The sequence below is a fragment of the Macrotis lagotis genome, chromosome 1 (genome assembly GCF_037893015.1).
Source record: "Macrotis lagotis isolate mMagLag1 chromosome 1, bilby.v1.9.chrom.fasta, whole genome shotgun sequence".
In the NCBI taxonomy this organism is placed as follows: Eukaryota; Metazoa; Chordata; class Mammalia; order Peramelemorphia; family Peramelidae; genus Macrotis; species Macrotis lagotis.
This window is the reverse complement of record NC_133658.1, coordinates 859,878,605-859,893,722: the sequence shown is the minus strand read 5'-3', so window position 1 is coordinate 859,893,722 and position 15,118 is coordinate 859,878,605. Positions and strand designations below refer to the sequence as shown.

The window sequence follows — 15,118 nt, the reverse complement described above, 5'->3', positions numbered from 1 at the left end:
ATTTACCTCAAATAGTATCGACCACTCAGGGTGGTTGTGAGGATAAAAATGAGAATTTTGGTAAAGTTCTTTGTAAACTTTTTAAGTTCTTAAAGAACTTATAATTGTGAATAATGGTTACTATTATCATTTTTGCTCATCCTAAACTTCTTTCGAGTCTTACTTTCAAGTCTCTACTATATTGAGAAATTTGTTAAGAAAATAATTTTTATCCTATACATACTATACCTGTCACAAATAATGACATCAAAACTAATCCAATCTTAGACTTACTTTTTAAAGACTTTTTTAGTTGGTCTCATGACTCCTTGTTTTATGAACCACCCCCATATAACCAGTATCCTATTTATGAAATGGGGATAATACACAAAGAAGGACCTCTTATGTGCCAGGCAAGTCATTAAACTCTTTACAAACACTATCTTATTTGATCCTTACAACCCCAGAAATCAGATGATATTATTATCATCATCTTATAGTTGAGGGAAACTGAGGCAAAGAGAGGTTAAATGACTTGCCCCAGGCCACACGACTGGTAAAGAGTCTGAGGTCGGATTTCAGTTCAGGTCTTCCTGACTCCAGGCCCAGCACTCTCTGTTCACTGGGTCACCTTGCTAAAAACTAATCTGTGAGTCATAAATGTATACTCCAGCCATCTGTATGGGAAGAGCTAGAAGAAGTAAAGATTTTTATCAAGTAAGGAGACCTATCAATTCCTTTCGAGATTTCCTAGCCATAAAGCTGCCAGATGAGACATCTGCTTTAAAGAATAATGGAGATCATTTTCCCGATAATGCACTTCCCAAATTTATAAACTCCAGTATCAAATTCTGATACTAGATACAAATCAGAAATAATTAGGAACCCAAAGTATACAGCAACAGGGCCAAGTCTACAGGTATAGAGCTGACCCTCTTATGGAATCAAGTGGCCATTAATTGCACCTGTAAAGTATTTCTGAGATGTGCAAGAGAACAAGACAGGGCTAATAACAGCTCTTACCCAGGTTCAGACTTGAAGAAGATCCATGTGAAGAGAGAGAAGGAGGTGGTGTCTGGGAATGCCCTGGCCCCTGACTAGGGAGAGGCATTCCAACAGGTCCAGGAGAGGAAGAAAAGCCAAGGCCATTATAAAAACTGTGTCCAATGGGGGTCAAACTGCTGGAGGTTCTCTTATATAGGTCACTGCTGCCAGTCAGGGAGTCTCGGCGGGAGCCACTACCAGTATTTGAGTTTGCCACTAAAATAGAATTGAAACAACGTAGATTAGAGCAGCCCTAGGGCTTTAAGAACAAAGCCAATGACATGCTTCTAAAACATGGTGCATCATAACCTGGTCTGGGTCCTCCCCTTTCTATACCCTCTGCCCACCTGTCACCAGGGACAGCATAAAGAGGAGTACCGAATGACAAGAGAAAGTAGAGTTGACACCAAGCTGACTGCTCAAAACACCATATTCCCATGAAGGAGCCTGGCTAGAAGCAGGCCCTGTTGTATGGTGGAAAGAGAAAACCCTCATGGACAAATATAGACTCAACAGAGGAAAACAAAAAAATCACAGAAGAGGAGAAAGGTCTGGTTTGGCCTCTTGTAGATTCTAAACAGCAATGTTACTGGGTTCCATTGGATGGTTGGGCAATATTTTTAAAAAATGTATAAAAGGGGATCTTCCCTCTCAAACACACAGCCATGAGAAGCAGGTCAGGAAGCAGCTCTCCGAACCCTATGCAGGCGCACGATGGGCTGGTCATCACTTACTGATATAACTAACTCCCTCTTCCTCAGACATTCCCAATGATCACAACACATCTCATCTAGTCCATTAGCATCCTGCCTCACATTTTCCCCAATTCCATTACATTATAAGCATCTCAATGTAAAACACTCCTTCTAATTTGTCAGAACATCAACCTGTCACCTACAACCTAAGAATCCAAGGACCATTCCTCACCATCCAGGTCCTTCCTGGAATATACTGAAAAGGCAGTTTGGACCTATCTTATTCACTCCCTTCTAGTTAGAAAGGCACCTTCTTTCCTTTACCTGGACTAAGTTCTATCCATTCCTACCAGGCTTAGTGATCTACTGTCTACACAATTAAATGGGCGTGAGAGATAAGAGTAACAATAGCAGCAGCAACAGTAACAGTAGGAGCAGCAGCAGCAGCAGCAGTAGTAGTAGTAGCATTGGTAGTAGAAGTCGTGGTGGTGGAAATGGTAGTAGAAGTGGTGGCAGTGGTAGCAGTTCGTGGTAGTGAAAGTAGTAGCAGCGGCAGTTAGCATTTATTTAAACCTTCCAAGCTTTGCAAAGTACTTTTGTGTTATCTCATTTGTGTGATCCTTACCATGACCCTGTGAAATATATTATCGATATTTTACAGATAAGAAAAGGGAGTCAAGAGAAGAAGTGATATGTCCAGTGTCTACACTTAGCTACTAATTGCCTGAATCTGGATTTGAACTTAGAGGACTTTCTGACTCCAAGTCAGATGCTCCATGTATTGCACCACTTGTTCATGTATCCTGAAATAGTCCTATCTGTATAATCAAGGGGAAGAAGTTTCCTCATTTTTTCAGAGGAATTGGGTGAGCATCTTGGGATTTCTTTCTTAACGACTTTGGTCAATAGAAGCTTATGCAATATTTCCAGGACTCCATCAAGGTTAGAACATAATTTCACTTTAAAGGCACCTCAAGCATGATTGCTACCTGCAGTTCCAAATCCTCCAAGGGCTGATCCCAGAGTGGCTCCAAGAGAGCTGCTGCTCCCAAATCCAAGGGAAGTGTTGGCAGGCTGAGCAGAGCCCTGAGAAAAGAGGGAGCTACTCTGTGAGTTGCTGCTCAGAGAATTGTTGCCATAAAATGAACTGGATGCCAAGTTGTTGTTGGGCTGCTGCTGGGGCTGGGGCTGAGGCTGCTGAGTGCCTAAAGGGCGAAATGGTCCATTTGTCGTGCCTGCAAGACCACCAGCTGCTCCATTTGCAGAGGCTGCAGCGGCTGCAACAGCTACAATGAGAAAATCAAACACAGTGGATTAGGGTAAAAGTCTTATTCCCAAATTACTTTTCTCTCTCTTAGATATTAATGATAAAGAAATTACATTGTTTCAGGACAGAATCTAACACATAAACAATGGCAAAATCAAACACTTAAAACTAAAATGAGGTATCAGAGGACATCCAGTCCAGGGTGGTCCAACTTTAATTTTAAAAAAAGTTTTTACTGAGACAATAGACAATATATTTTGACTTGCCATTTTAATGTGAGAGTTCTTTGGCTTTGTTTATTAAAGCATTTAGTAAACTCACAGATGGGCTGCATAAAAATCACCAAGCTGGCTGCATTTTGGACAGCCTCTAATCCAACCCCTATTCTACAGATGGGGCAATCGAAGCCCAGAAAACTCAGGGAAATCACAATTTCAATTTTGGCCTCCTGACTCCAAAACCAGTACTTTTATAAAATATCTTCCATTTTGTATCAGGCCTCTTTTCAGTATTATAGACTTTCCTTGAATCTAATGGACAGAAGCAGGAAAGGGGGAGGGGGCAAATTTTAGATAAAAAGAGGCAAAATGTTGTTCATTAAGGAGAAACTGAACTTTAAAAAACTAAAATGAACTCCCTCAGAAAGTAGTGAACTCAGTATTATTTAAACTCTCCAAGTGGAAGATGGAACACATTCAAGAAAAGGTTAGATTAGAGGTCTATCTGGATCTGCTCTAACTCTTGAACCCCAAATCCCCCTACTTGTCTCTGAGAACCAATGAAACAGAGTCAATTAACTTGGATCCCTATCTCTGCAAAATGGAGCTACTCTCATTTTTAAAGTCTCAGGAGTAGAAAACCCCAAAATAAAAGCTAGCTTGGCAACCCTTTTTCACAGCATCCCTGCTGTAGTATGCTCAAAATGATACTCACTAAGGAATTATTTGACTTTGTAACTCATTATAGCATTAACAATGAGCATTCATTCCCCTTCTAATAAAATCTAGATAGAAACTCTCTCCTTCCTTCCTCTACAAAGAAATAATATTTGAAAATATTAATTCATACAGAATGAAAAACTTTGACTATGCATAAAATTTACAACATAATATTAATAAATACTACAAGCCACCTTCCCATATTAAGATGACCTTAAATACTTTCTGACCAAATAGTATGAAAAGGACAGCAGCAGTTTCTGAACCTCTTTGAATTTCACACACAAAAGACAACAATGCCAAAGGTGAAGGTGCTTTCACAATGAAGAGGAATAAAATAGGTTATTTTTAAACAGTCTACAGAAAGAACTCCAGTCTCCCCTCCCCTCCCCTCCAAAACACCACCAACATTACTACCACCACCTCTTTTTTATTAAAGCAGTGCTGCAAGATATAGCCTTATGAGTAAGAGACAGAAATATACCTGCTTGTGCTGCTGAGGAGCTGATAATGACAGGAGCAGGGGCTACAAGGCGGACAGGAGCTCCCAGACCATTTCTAGCCCCAGCATTAACAACAAGGGCCCCTGTTTGGTCATAATAAGCAGCTGGTGCCAAGACAGGATATCCTAAGGAAGTGGAGAAATCAATAGATCAATCCCAAAATATGGAGAGAGCCCCAGTGATGGGCTGCGGGCTGCGCACAACCTCCCTAGAATAATTAAGTACACAAAATTATAAAGATATAGTACTGAATCCAAAAGAATATATTCACCAATATATTTTTATTGGCTAAAGGTAAAAAACTGACCCCATGCATGTGAAGAAATATCACATAGGAGGGATCTTTAATGCTTTTTGTTAAAGAACTTTGCCAAAAACTAACTAATCTAGCAATATAATGGTCCAGAAAGAGCGAGAGTACTAATTAGACCAGTGGAGGAAATAATAAACATTATGCTTTAAGCACCTGCAACAGTGAGTTAGCTTTATCCTGTTTTGTTTTTTTTTTAGATTTTGGCAAGGCAAATGGGGTTAAGTGGCTTGCCCAAAGCCACACAGCTAGGTATTATTAAGTGTCTGAGACCAGATTTGAACCCAGGTACTCATGACTCCAGGGCTGGTGCTTTATCCACTGCGCCACCTAGCCGCCCTGGCTTTATCCTGTTCTAAGGAAGACTAGATCACAAAGCACAGTAAAGCATTCACCCACAGACAGTCATTACTTATGACTCCCAATCCAAATAGCCTTTGACCTCTAGGATGCCAAATTTTCCAAAATAAATCTTAATTAAATTGCCATTTGCACATAGAAGGGGGGGGGGGGGGGGGCGGCAACCTTCCACATATAATTCTATTTCTTAAGAGTAGTATATATATATATATATATATATGTATGTATATACCTCTACCAGAAATTCTGAAGGATGTCAGGTAAAACAAGAGGCTGTCCAATCAAAGTACAATGTGCATTTATTCCTACTGGCACCCACATGAATGAAATCATTGGTTTTAGAATGAAGCCCTTGCAAGAATTCTAGTATTAACAAAAACAAGTTAGTTCAAATGAACCACAACTCCTGACTCTTTGATGAATTATATATAGCACACTAGAAAACTGAAAACAATCAGGACCAGAGTATAAAAATCATGATATGTCCACCTTCCAGAACCAATTAAAAGACAAAAAGAAAATTAAGACTAGCTCAGAATCAATGAGTACAATCAAGGTTTCTCATCAATGAATTGCTCAGTGAGGGCAAGTGTGTCATCCTAGCCAGTCTTCAATGATTTCAACAGATCAACCTTCTACTACCGACTCTTGCTGAGTGAGTCATCTCTTATTACTATAAGAGAAGACAAATGAAGCCATACCTGGCATCCCTGCAGCCAAACCCTGCCCAAACGCAAGAGCTGAGTTTACTGCAGCAGCTGCCACAAGTGGATCAGTTTGCTGACCTTGCTGGTTCTGATTTGGGGTCAAAGGACGTTGGCTGGCACCTCCACGAAGAACCTAGGAACAAAACAGAAAATGGATCAACTCTTTCCTACATATCAGAAATGGTAATACCATGCTCACACTTATGGGACTAATCAGATAGGACAGAGGACTTTAGAAAAAGATCTTTTCCTATGCATTCATCAGATACAAGGCACTTTTTTAATCTTTAAAAAAATATATCGAGGACAGCTAGATGGCACAGTGGATAGAGCACCAGCCCTGGAGTCAGGAAGACCTGAGTTCAAATATGGCTTCAGACACTTAATAATTACCTAGCTGTATGACCTTGGGCAAATCACTCCACCCCATTGCCTTGGAAAAAAAAATATTTCATTCATATATTAAACACAATTGTACATATAAAACTTTTACCAGATGGTTCACTACCACTGGGAGAAGAGAGGGATGGAAAGATGCTAGAAAAATCTGCAACTCATAAACTTGCCGAAGGATGAATGTTGAAACTACCTTTGATCCGTGCATTTCTCCAGACTTGGATTTATTCATTTCTAACATCTCCATCCAGTCCAAACTCAAAGTCATTGCATTCCCCCAGGAGGTTTTTATTGTCAAGGACACGTTTTAATTTTTTGCCCCTGCTCTCATCCCTTGGGGATTATATTTATCATTGTCTGCAGCCCATTCCTATATTAGGATGTAAAGAGTGATTTAAAAACCCTCTCCTCAACACATATGGAACTGCTATGTAAGGGAGAGGCTCAAGGAACCACTACCTAGAGAATAAATGTATGGAATCACTAACAAAATAGAGGAAGGTGCTTTTATTATCCTCAGTAAATACAACATGCAAATTCAGAAGTTGGGAAGAAAAAGAAACACCGCCATACTAATTCTTAGGGTAGAATCTTCTTAAAAAGGCAATCTACAAGTTTCTAAGATTTGTCAGTCATAAGAAAAGATAAATCACATATACTGGAATTCTACCCAAAAAGTGTTGCCAAGAAGGAATAGAAAAAGGAGATTAAAAGATACACACAGAGAAGGAAATAAGCACCTATAAGAACATATCCTACACCAGGGACTGTTCCTAGCCTCTTACAAATATCACTGGATGCATATAACAAAACAACTTGAGAGAGAAGTCATTATTATCCCTATTTGACAAGTGAGGAACCTGAAGCACAGAGTGAAGTGACTTGTACAGGGTCAAACAGATAGGAAATGTCTGAAGCTGGATTTGAATTCAAGTATTCCTTATTCTAGGTACAGTCCTCCATCCACCCTGTCACCAAGCTAGCTCTAAGTATAAACTTAAAATGGTAGCATGATCAGTACTTACAAAGAGCTGGAAACAATTTAAATACCCAACAGTCACACAAATGATCAATCAAATGCAAATGCAAGGCAAAACCTTTAAATGTAAAAGAGGGATACATTTTTTTCTACTCTATTTTTCCCATTTGTAATGGGCTCAACTATCCCCGAAAAATCTTTTCAGTTAAGACTTGGAACAGCTCACAACAGAGAGTAAAATAAAGAATACAAACTGGAGTCAAATTCTAAAGAGGTACCTCAAAAATTAAATAATAAACTCAGCAAAGTGAGATGATATAAAATGAGCCCTCATAAATAATCAGAATTACTGTATAATACCAAGAGATCGGCAGAAAGAAAAATACCATTCAAAATAATTACAGAGGATATAAAATAATTGGGAGTCTATCTACCAACCTGCACTCAAAAAAGTACAGGAACAAATATAGGAAGTACATGTGGAACTATGAATTTATCCAGCCATTCTGAAAAGTTGAGCTTGTAAGAACAAGGTTGCAAGGGGAAGGCTTTTCACCTTGTGTGGACAAGTATCATTGACCTTCAGTTTAACCATAAAAAAAAAAAATAAGGAAGTTGGAAAGAGATAATCTTTCAGGTTTCTTTCTGTTTAAAATACTGATATTCAAAAGATGAAGTTATGACCAACCACCTAAATAATACCAAGGGAAGCTCTAAACTAATAGTGAAATAAATGGAAAAGTAGGGATTCCAAGTTGCTGCAAGGGCTATTCAAATGTTCAACTGTGGCTACACCATCCTCACCTCCACTATGCAATTCCTTTTGCATAGACAGCTGCTGATGGGCCGGGCCACTTTCCAGGGTCCTATCCATTCACACTTATGTATCACAGGCAGTACAGGCTCCCAGTTGTCCAAGTGGTCAATTGGTAAGCCAGTCATACTGACCACTTCTACATTGCCTCAGTTCCTCATGTGAATGCACGACCAGAAAATTGGCTTTTCACAAATAGCCTCGGGACATATTATTACCTCATATACAGGATATATTTAAGATGGGTCTTAGGCTGCCAAAGATTATAACATGTGGATCTACCTATTTCAGGAAGAATTTTCATCCTTGGGCTTTTTTTTATCTTATATATTACTATATCAATGAGCACTTTCTAGAGTAGAGGAGATTGAGAAAGATAGACAGAAGGACAGATTGATAGGCAAGTAGACATGATAGAAAAAGACAGAGGAGATTAAATAAGAGCTAGCTACAAACACTTAGCCTAGAGGGGAGGTGGGGAGGTGTCAGTTGGTTTGTTCTCATCTTTCCTTATTAGTTGGGGGGGGTTTTGTTTGTTTTTTAGGTTTTTGCAAGGCAAATGGGGTTAAGTGGCTTGCCCAAGGCCACACAGCTAGGTAATTATTAAGTGTCTGAGATCGGATTTGAACCCAGGTACTCCTGACTCCAAGGCCTGTGCTTTATCCACTAAGCCACCTAGCCGCCCCAGTTGGGTTTTTTTTTAAAAAGGCAATGGGGTTAAGTGATTTGCCCAAGGTCACGCGGCTAGGTAATTATTAAGTGTCTGAGGACACATTTGAACTTGGGTCCTCCTGACTTCAGGGCCAGTGCTCTGTCTATTGTGCCACCTTAGCTGCCCCTCAACCTTCCTTATCAAAGAAGACCAAAACAGCACTATGTTAGAGACAAGTTACATTGTGTCCGACTATGACTGATCAAAGCAATAGGACCTCAGAATGCTTTACAAGTTGGGCACAAATAAGTTACTCTAAACTTAAATATCTTCATTTCCGTTAAGCCACCTCCATTTTGCCTTGCTCAGAGAGCACAGCACCCTCTCTGAAAAGGACATGCCACGCTGGGCAGTTCTGAGCCAGTGACTCACATGCTATACAAACATATTATCACTTTAAACATATTCATTTTGATCAAAAGATTTATGGCAAATAGGAATGTGGGAAAACAGATAAACATAGTAATGAAATGCAAATTCTTCAAGTGATGGCAGCCTATCACTGATTCCTGCCTTTAGCACCAGAGATTCTGTTTTTAGTTACAGAACCAAGGAAGAGCTAAGTCCAATGGGCATGAGTACACACGTTGGAGTGCTTCTAAACACTATTTCAGGGTTCCAAAAGAATGAACTGCATATGAGTTTTTCTTTTTTAAAGTGGGCCCAGTTAATCCAATGCAGAAATGGGCAGGACAGTTCAGTGAATAAGGGAGTTGAAAATGTTAGGGTCCATAGACTAAATATTCAACAAAGACACATGCACATGATTATGAAAGATCTAGATCTTTCAAGATAATGCAGTCTCAAAATTAATGGTCCTTTCTTTTGTTCTCTCTAATTTTTATTCTTTATAAAATGTGATCTCATTTATTTAGGTCAAAGCAAGGAAAGATGGATTGACAATGGTTTATGTTCTTAAAAAGTGATGATAAATATAAAATCACAGTGGCAGATGACCTTTTGAATGCAACCTGTCAAGGTTCTTCTACTTCTATGTCTGTACTTTTTGCAGATGCATCCAGCCAGTTGTGCTATAACTCAAAACATGTGTTCCTAAAAATCTTTTCAATATGTAAAATCACACAATATGAAATCAATGGGCTTATGGGGAAATGGAGGCAGGAACACAACATTCAAAAGTTTCTTCAGGGGGCATATATGAAAGAAGACAAGAATCTGATAAAAGTGGCAACACAGTTTTGATCCTTGTTTAAAATGAAACTACTTCCTTTCGCTGCAGCGAGATCCAGTCCCTGCCAGAGTTAGCACCATGGGCTGTTGTCCCACCTGCTGTTATAGGTATTGTAAAAACAAGCTGTACCCCAAGTCCTAGTTCTGCAGAGGAGTTCCTGATGCCAAGATAAGAATCTTCAATCTTGGTAGGAAGAAAGCAAAAGTGGATGAGTTCCCATTGTGTGACCACATGGTATCAGATGAGTATGAACAATTGTCTTCAGAAGCCTTGGAAGCAACACACATCTGTGCCAACAAATACATGGTGACAAGTTGTGGCAAGGATGGCTCTCACATCCATGTGCACATTCATACTTTCCATGTCATCCATATCAATAAGATGCTGTCATGTGCTGGAGCTGATAGGCTCCAGACTGGCATGCGAGGGGCTTTTGAGAAGCCCCAGGGCACCATAGCACATGTTCACATTGGCCAAGTCATCGTGTCAATTCGAACAAAAGTCCAGAACAAAGAGCATGTGATTGAAGCGTTGCATAGAGCCAAGTTCAAGTTCCCTGGCTGCCAGAAGATTCACATCTCCAAGAAGTGGGGTTTCACCAAGTTTAATGCTGACAAGTTTGAGGATATGATAGCTCAGAAGTGCCTCATTCCTGATGGCTGTGGGGTTAAGTATATCCCTAGCCACGGTCCTTTGGACAAGTGGCAGGCATTCCAACAGAAAATGGAGTGCCCTGTGAATTCAGCCTTATAAGGCATAAATAAACTAAATACTGCATAAATTAAAATAAATGAATGAATGAACAGATTAATTAATTATTTAATTAAATGATGAATTAAATGAAAATACTTCTGTTCGTGGCTAGTGCTTGCCCTGTGGCCCAGAACCCATAGGGCAGGCAATCATCATGAGAGCAGCTCTTCCTGGGGAAGCATGAACCCATAGTTCCTACTGCATCACAAGATGTTTTCAAGCATAGCACTTTACCTTAGAAAAAGAGACCTGGGGCAGCTAGGTGCTGCAAGGGAATAGATCACCAGCCCCGGGAGTCAGGAAGGTCTGAGTTCAAATTTGGCCTCAGACACTTAATAATTGCCTAGCCAAGTAACCTTGGGCAAGTCACTTAATCCCTTTACCTAAAATTAATTAATTAATTAATCCCACTGCCCTAAATAAATAAAATTTAAAAGAAAAAGAGACCTGCACTTTGCTGGTATAGTGAGTTTGAGCTTGGGTACAGTTTTCTTCCTTTTTTTTCAACTTTCTCAACAATGAAATCAAGCATTAGCAATCCTCATATTGGGATTATACTCAAACAGTTCTCTAAAATGTCATCATGTTAAAACATTCATACTTTCAAATCAGGTATTTGGCTTTTTGAATAGTGTTGTAAATTGTAAGCAAACAGAAAGGAGTAATCCTTTAATAATGAAACTATTTTGACTATTAATGAAGGACTGCACAACTTCTCCATTTCTCCTCTTCCCCCCCCAGAAAAGACAAGAGGCTGGGCAGGGAATACTTCAGTTAACATTTTGAACTGATGGGTTTGCTAGTATTATTAAATTACTTTTCTTCCTATTTTAGAATTCTTTACTTTAAGGATAAGTCTGACAGTAATCTATTGTTTGATAAGACGAAAGAGTCCAGTTTCTGGATTAAGAATTCATTCTTCAATAAAAAGAGCTAGGAAAATTGGAAGATAGGATGGCAGAAACTAGAATTAGACCAATCTCTCTCGCCCTATACCAAGATAAGATCAAAATGGTGCAATATTAAGACATAAAAAGCAAACTTACAAGCAAATTAGGAAAACAAGGAATAGTTTACCTTTCAGATCTATAGAAAGGGGAGCAGTATATGACCAAAGAAGAAACAGAGAACATTATAAAAAATAAACTGGACATTATGATTACATTAAATTAATTAGTTTTTGCAAAAACAAACCACTGTAACCAAGATCAAAAGGAATGTGGTAAATTGAAAAACAATTTTTAAAACTTGTGTTTCTGAGAAAGGATTCATTTCTAAACTACATGGAGTCAAATTTTTTTAAAAACAAAGTCATTCCACAATTGACAAATGGTTAAAGGCAATTCTCGGATGAAGAAACCAAAGTTATCTCTAGTCATATGAAAAATTGCTCTAAATTGTTACTGATTAGAGAAGAACAAATTAAAGCATCTGTGAGGTACTACCTCAAATTGGCCAATATGACCAGAAAGGATAATGATCCATGTTGGAGGGGATGTGGGAAATCTGGAACCCTAATGCATCATTGGTGGAGTTGTGAACTCATCCAACCATTCTGGAGAACAATCTGGAATGCCCAAAAGGCAATAAAAATGTGCATGCACTTTCCTTTGATCCAGCAATATCACTACTGGAAGATCATGAAAAAGTAAAAATATCACATGTACGAAAAATATTCATAGGAGCTCTTTTTGTAATGGCAAAAAATTGGAATTTGAGGAGATGTCTGTCAATTGGGGAATGGCTAAACAAATTGTAGCATATATTATGTGATGGAACATTATTGTTCTGTAAGAAATCATGAGGGATGGGATTTCTGAAAAGCCTGGAAAGACTTGTGTGAATTGATGCTGAGTGAGATGAGCAGAACCAGAAGAACATTTTAACAACACTGGGTGATAAGGGGCGGCTAGATGGCGCAATGGATAGAGCACCGGCCTTGGAGTCAGAAGTACCTGGGTTAAAATCCGACCTCAGACACTTAATAAATACCTAGCCATGTAGCCTTGGGCAAGCCACTTAACCCCATTGCCTTGGGAAAAAAAAAAATCTAAAAAAAAAAAACAAAACCACTGGGTGATAGTAAGCCATGATGGACTTCCTCATTCTATCAATGCAATAATGAGGGACAATTTTAGGGGATTTGTGGTAGAGGATAACGATCTGTATCCAGAGAACAAACTACAGGTTTAAATGAAGACCAAATCTTATTATCTTCAAATTTTAAAAGTTGTCTTAGGTAAGAAGTAATTTTACTATTTCTAATGTTTTCTTGCTTCCTTTTGGATCTGATTCTCTCACAAGATGTTCAATTTTCAATCTACGCCTATCATAGATGCAATTGTAAAGTCTAGATCAGATTGCCTTCTGTTGGGGAAAAGGGAGAGGAAAGGGAGGGAAGAAGAAAAATTATAAAACTCAAAACTCTGGGGGAAAAAATGATTGCTAGAAACTACCATTGAGTGTAACTGAAAAACAAAATATTTATAAAATAAAAAAGTGGATAACAGTCTGGAAAAAGAAAGGATATGTTGGGAAATGAAACTGACATAAAGACAACAAAAAGGGATGTAAAATAAGCCTAAAGAAAATACAAAGTTCTCACTCTAAATTTTGAAAAATTAAAAATAAGGGGGAAAATAAAGATATGCAATTTCTTTAATGTAAATAGTTCAATCTTCTGTGATGGTTTAAGAGGTCTGAAATGATCTCACCAGATCTGACTTGAGCTAGCTCCTAGCTAGCCCTTTAGTTCTTTTTATGTCTCCTATCACATAACTCACAAACCTGCAACAAACTGAACAGGCTCCATATTCTGGAGATATCCCCTTTCACTACAGCCCAGGCTATCCATGCTCAGCTTCACTATTCACTCCACTCCCAACTCTCTAGAATTTTATAACTTGCCCCTTTTCCAAAGGTAACCTTCTTCCCACCTTCCTTTCAAGATACTTTTTTACAACTTGTTCTTCCCCCATATATCCTTCCGCTTATTTAAGGGGTAGAAAGTCTCAAAATAGTGCCTGACACAGTCAACATTGTCTGTCTGTCTGTCTGTCTGTCTGTCTCTGTCTGTCTCTCTCTCTCTCTCTCTCTCTCTCTCTCTCTCTCCCCCACACACACACACACACATACATGCATACACAAATTTATATAGTATACACATATATGTATACATATTTAGAAGTCTGTTTAAAGTTTACAGAACCCTTCTCAGAAAAATGTTTAAATTCAAAAAATAAAATATATAAAGTTATCAATGAAATCAATTATTTTGAAATATACTTTACAAAAAAATTTTTCTATGTTCACAGATCACTTGAACCCGTCTTAGAATTTATTGTTAAAAATAAATATGAGGATCAAAAATTAATATTCTTATGCATAAAAAGGCTATAAAGAGAATCACCTTTATGCTTGAAATCCACATGTTAAATTAAGCCTGATGGAATAATTGAGAGCAAGATAAAAATATTAAGTTTAAACAATCTGAGGAGTAGGTGGATTATAATATTCATCAAATTGAAGAAAGTATGCAATTTTCTCAAATCATTCCTTTTTTTAGTCTGAAAAATATACAAAGCTAAAATAGTATCTGCAGGGTCCACCCACATGATTAGGGCAGTTAAACTTCAAACTTAGCTGCTTATAGCAATAAACATTTACAACAGAGATTTTTCTGTCCGTTCAACACCTGAATGCTTATTCCCAGTAAGTCTACCAGAAAGCAGGACTGACAGGAAGTGGTGACAATTTGCAAGTGTGCTGCTCAGCAATAAATCTGAAATTTGTCAATATCAAATGATAAGCTCAATAAACAATAAACAATCCCCCAAAGCACACAAACAAGTAAGTTTCAGAGAATGAGAGTAATGAGGAAAATCTCAGGTGAAGGGCTAAGCATTTCTCTGGGGGTTCCCTAGAATTCACCTGGATGAGTTCATTCATTGGCCAGATAAAGAAGCCTGCCTCCTCCCACAGTTTGGCAAAGGGAACAGCTCCAAGAATGGTTCAAACCTGAGATCTCAATTTCCATAAAGTCTTCTGATTATGGTCATGCCACAAAACAGTCCTGGGTTAGGACAAATGCTACTGAGTCTTCCTAAAGAGGCTGGCCCATGAGGCCTCCCCCAGAAGGTCTGAGCAGCACATCTACAACAAGGATTGAAATACTCATTTCCGCTTCGATGCAAGCTTCTCTCCAGTCTTTATGAGACAGTGCAACAAAGACAAACCTAGGAAAGAAAGCTCCATGTGATTAAAAATAAGAAAAATTTATATTTAAAGAGATGAGATTTTACTTTATACAAAGAAAACCATCAAAGATGATAAAGTTGTGAATAGTCAATGCTGCGCCTTACGGAAAGCTAGGCACCTCTACTATACTTCAGGTGGAACTAGGAATTAGTTCAACAATTCTGGAAGTCAACTGAGATTTTTTTCTACAAAAATGACTAAAATTTCCATGG

General features: G+C 38.5%; 1 protein-coding gene, 1 non-coding gene and 1 pseudogene across 14 annotated transcripts in view; 1 reads left to right on the top strand and 2 right to left on the bottom strand.

Moving 5' to 3' along the window:
- PUM1 (pumilio RNA binding family member 1) overlaps positions 1-15,118 on the bottom strand; it is a 163,659-nt gene that overhangs the window by 37,196 nt on the left and 111,345 nt on the right. For 10 of the 13 annotated variants that reach the window (XM_074217887.1, XM_074217886.1, XM_074217875.1 and 7 more), the window contains 4 exons: positions 5,798-5,936; positions 4,408-4,551; positions 2,708-3,004; positions 1,003-1,239 (listed from right to left, as the gene is read on the bottom strand). In XM_074217887.1, the coding sequence (XP_074073988.1) occupies positions 1,003-1,239; positions 2,708-3,004; positions 4,408-4,551; positions 5,798-5,936 (817 nt within the window). The remainder of the gene's footprint in view (positions 1-1,002; positions 1,240-2,707; positions 3,005-4,407; positions 4,552-5,797; positions 5,937-15,118) is intronic. The other 3 variants (XM_074217881.1, XM_074217882.1, XM_074217883.1) reach the window with 1 other exon arrangement.
- On the bottom strand, positions 5,623-5,704 carry LOC141510672 (small nucleolar RNA SNORD103/SNORD85). Its single transcript, XR_012475101.1, has one exon. It is a non-coding gene; the product is annotated as a small nucleolar RNA SNORD103/SNORD85 (small nucleolar RNA).
- On the top strand, positions 9,897-10,769 carry LOC141508868 (large ribosomal subunit protein uL16-like; annotated as a pseudogene).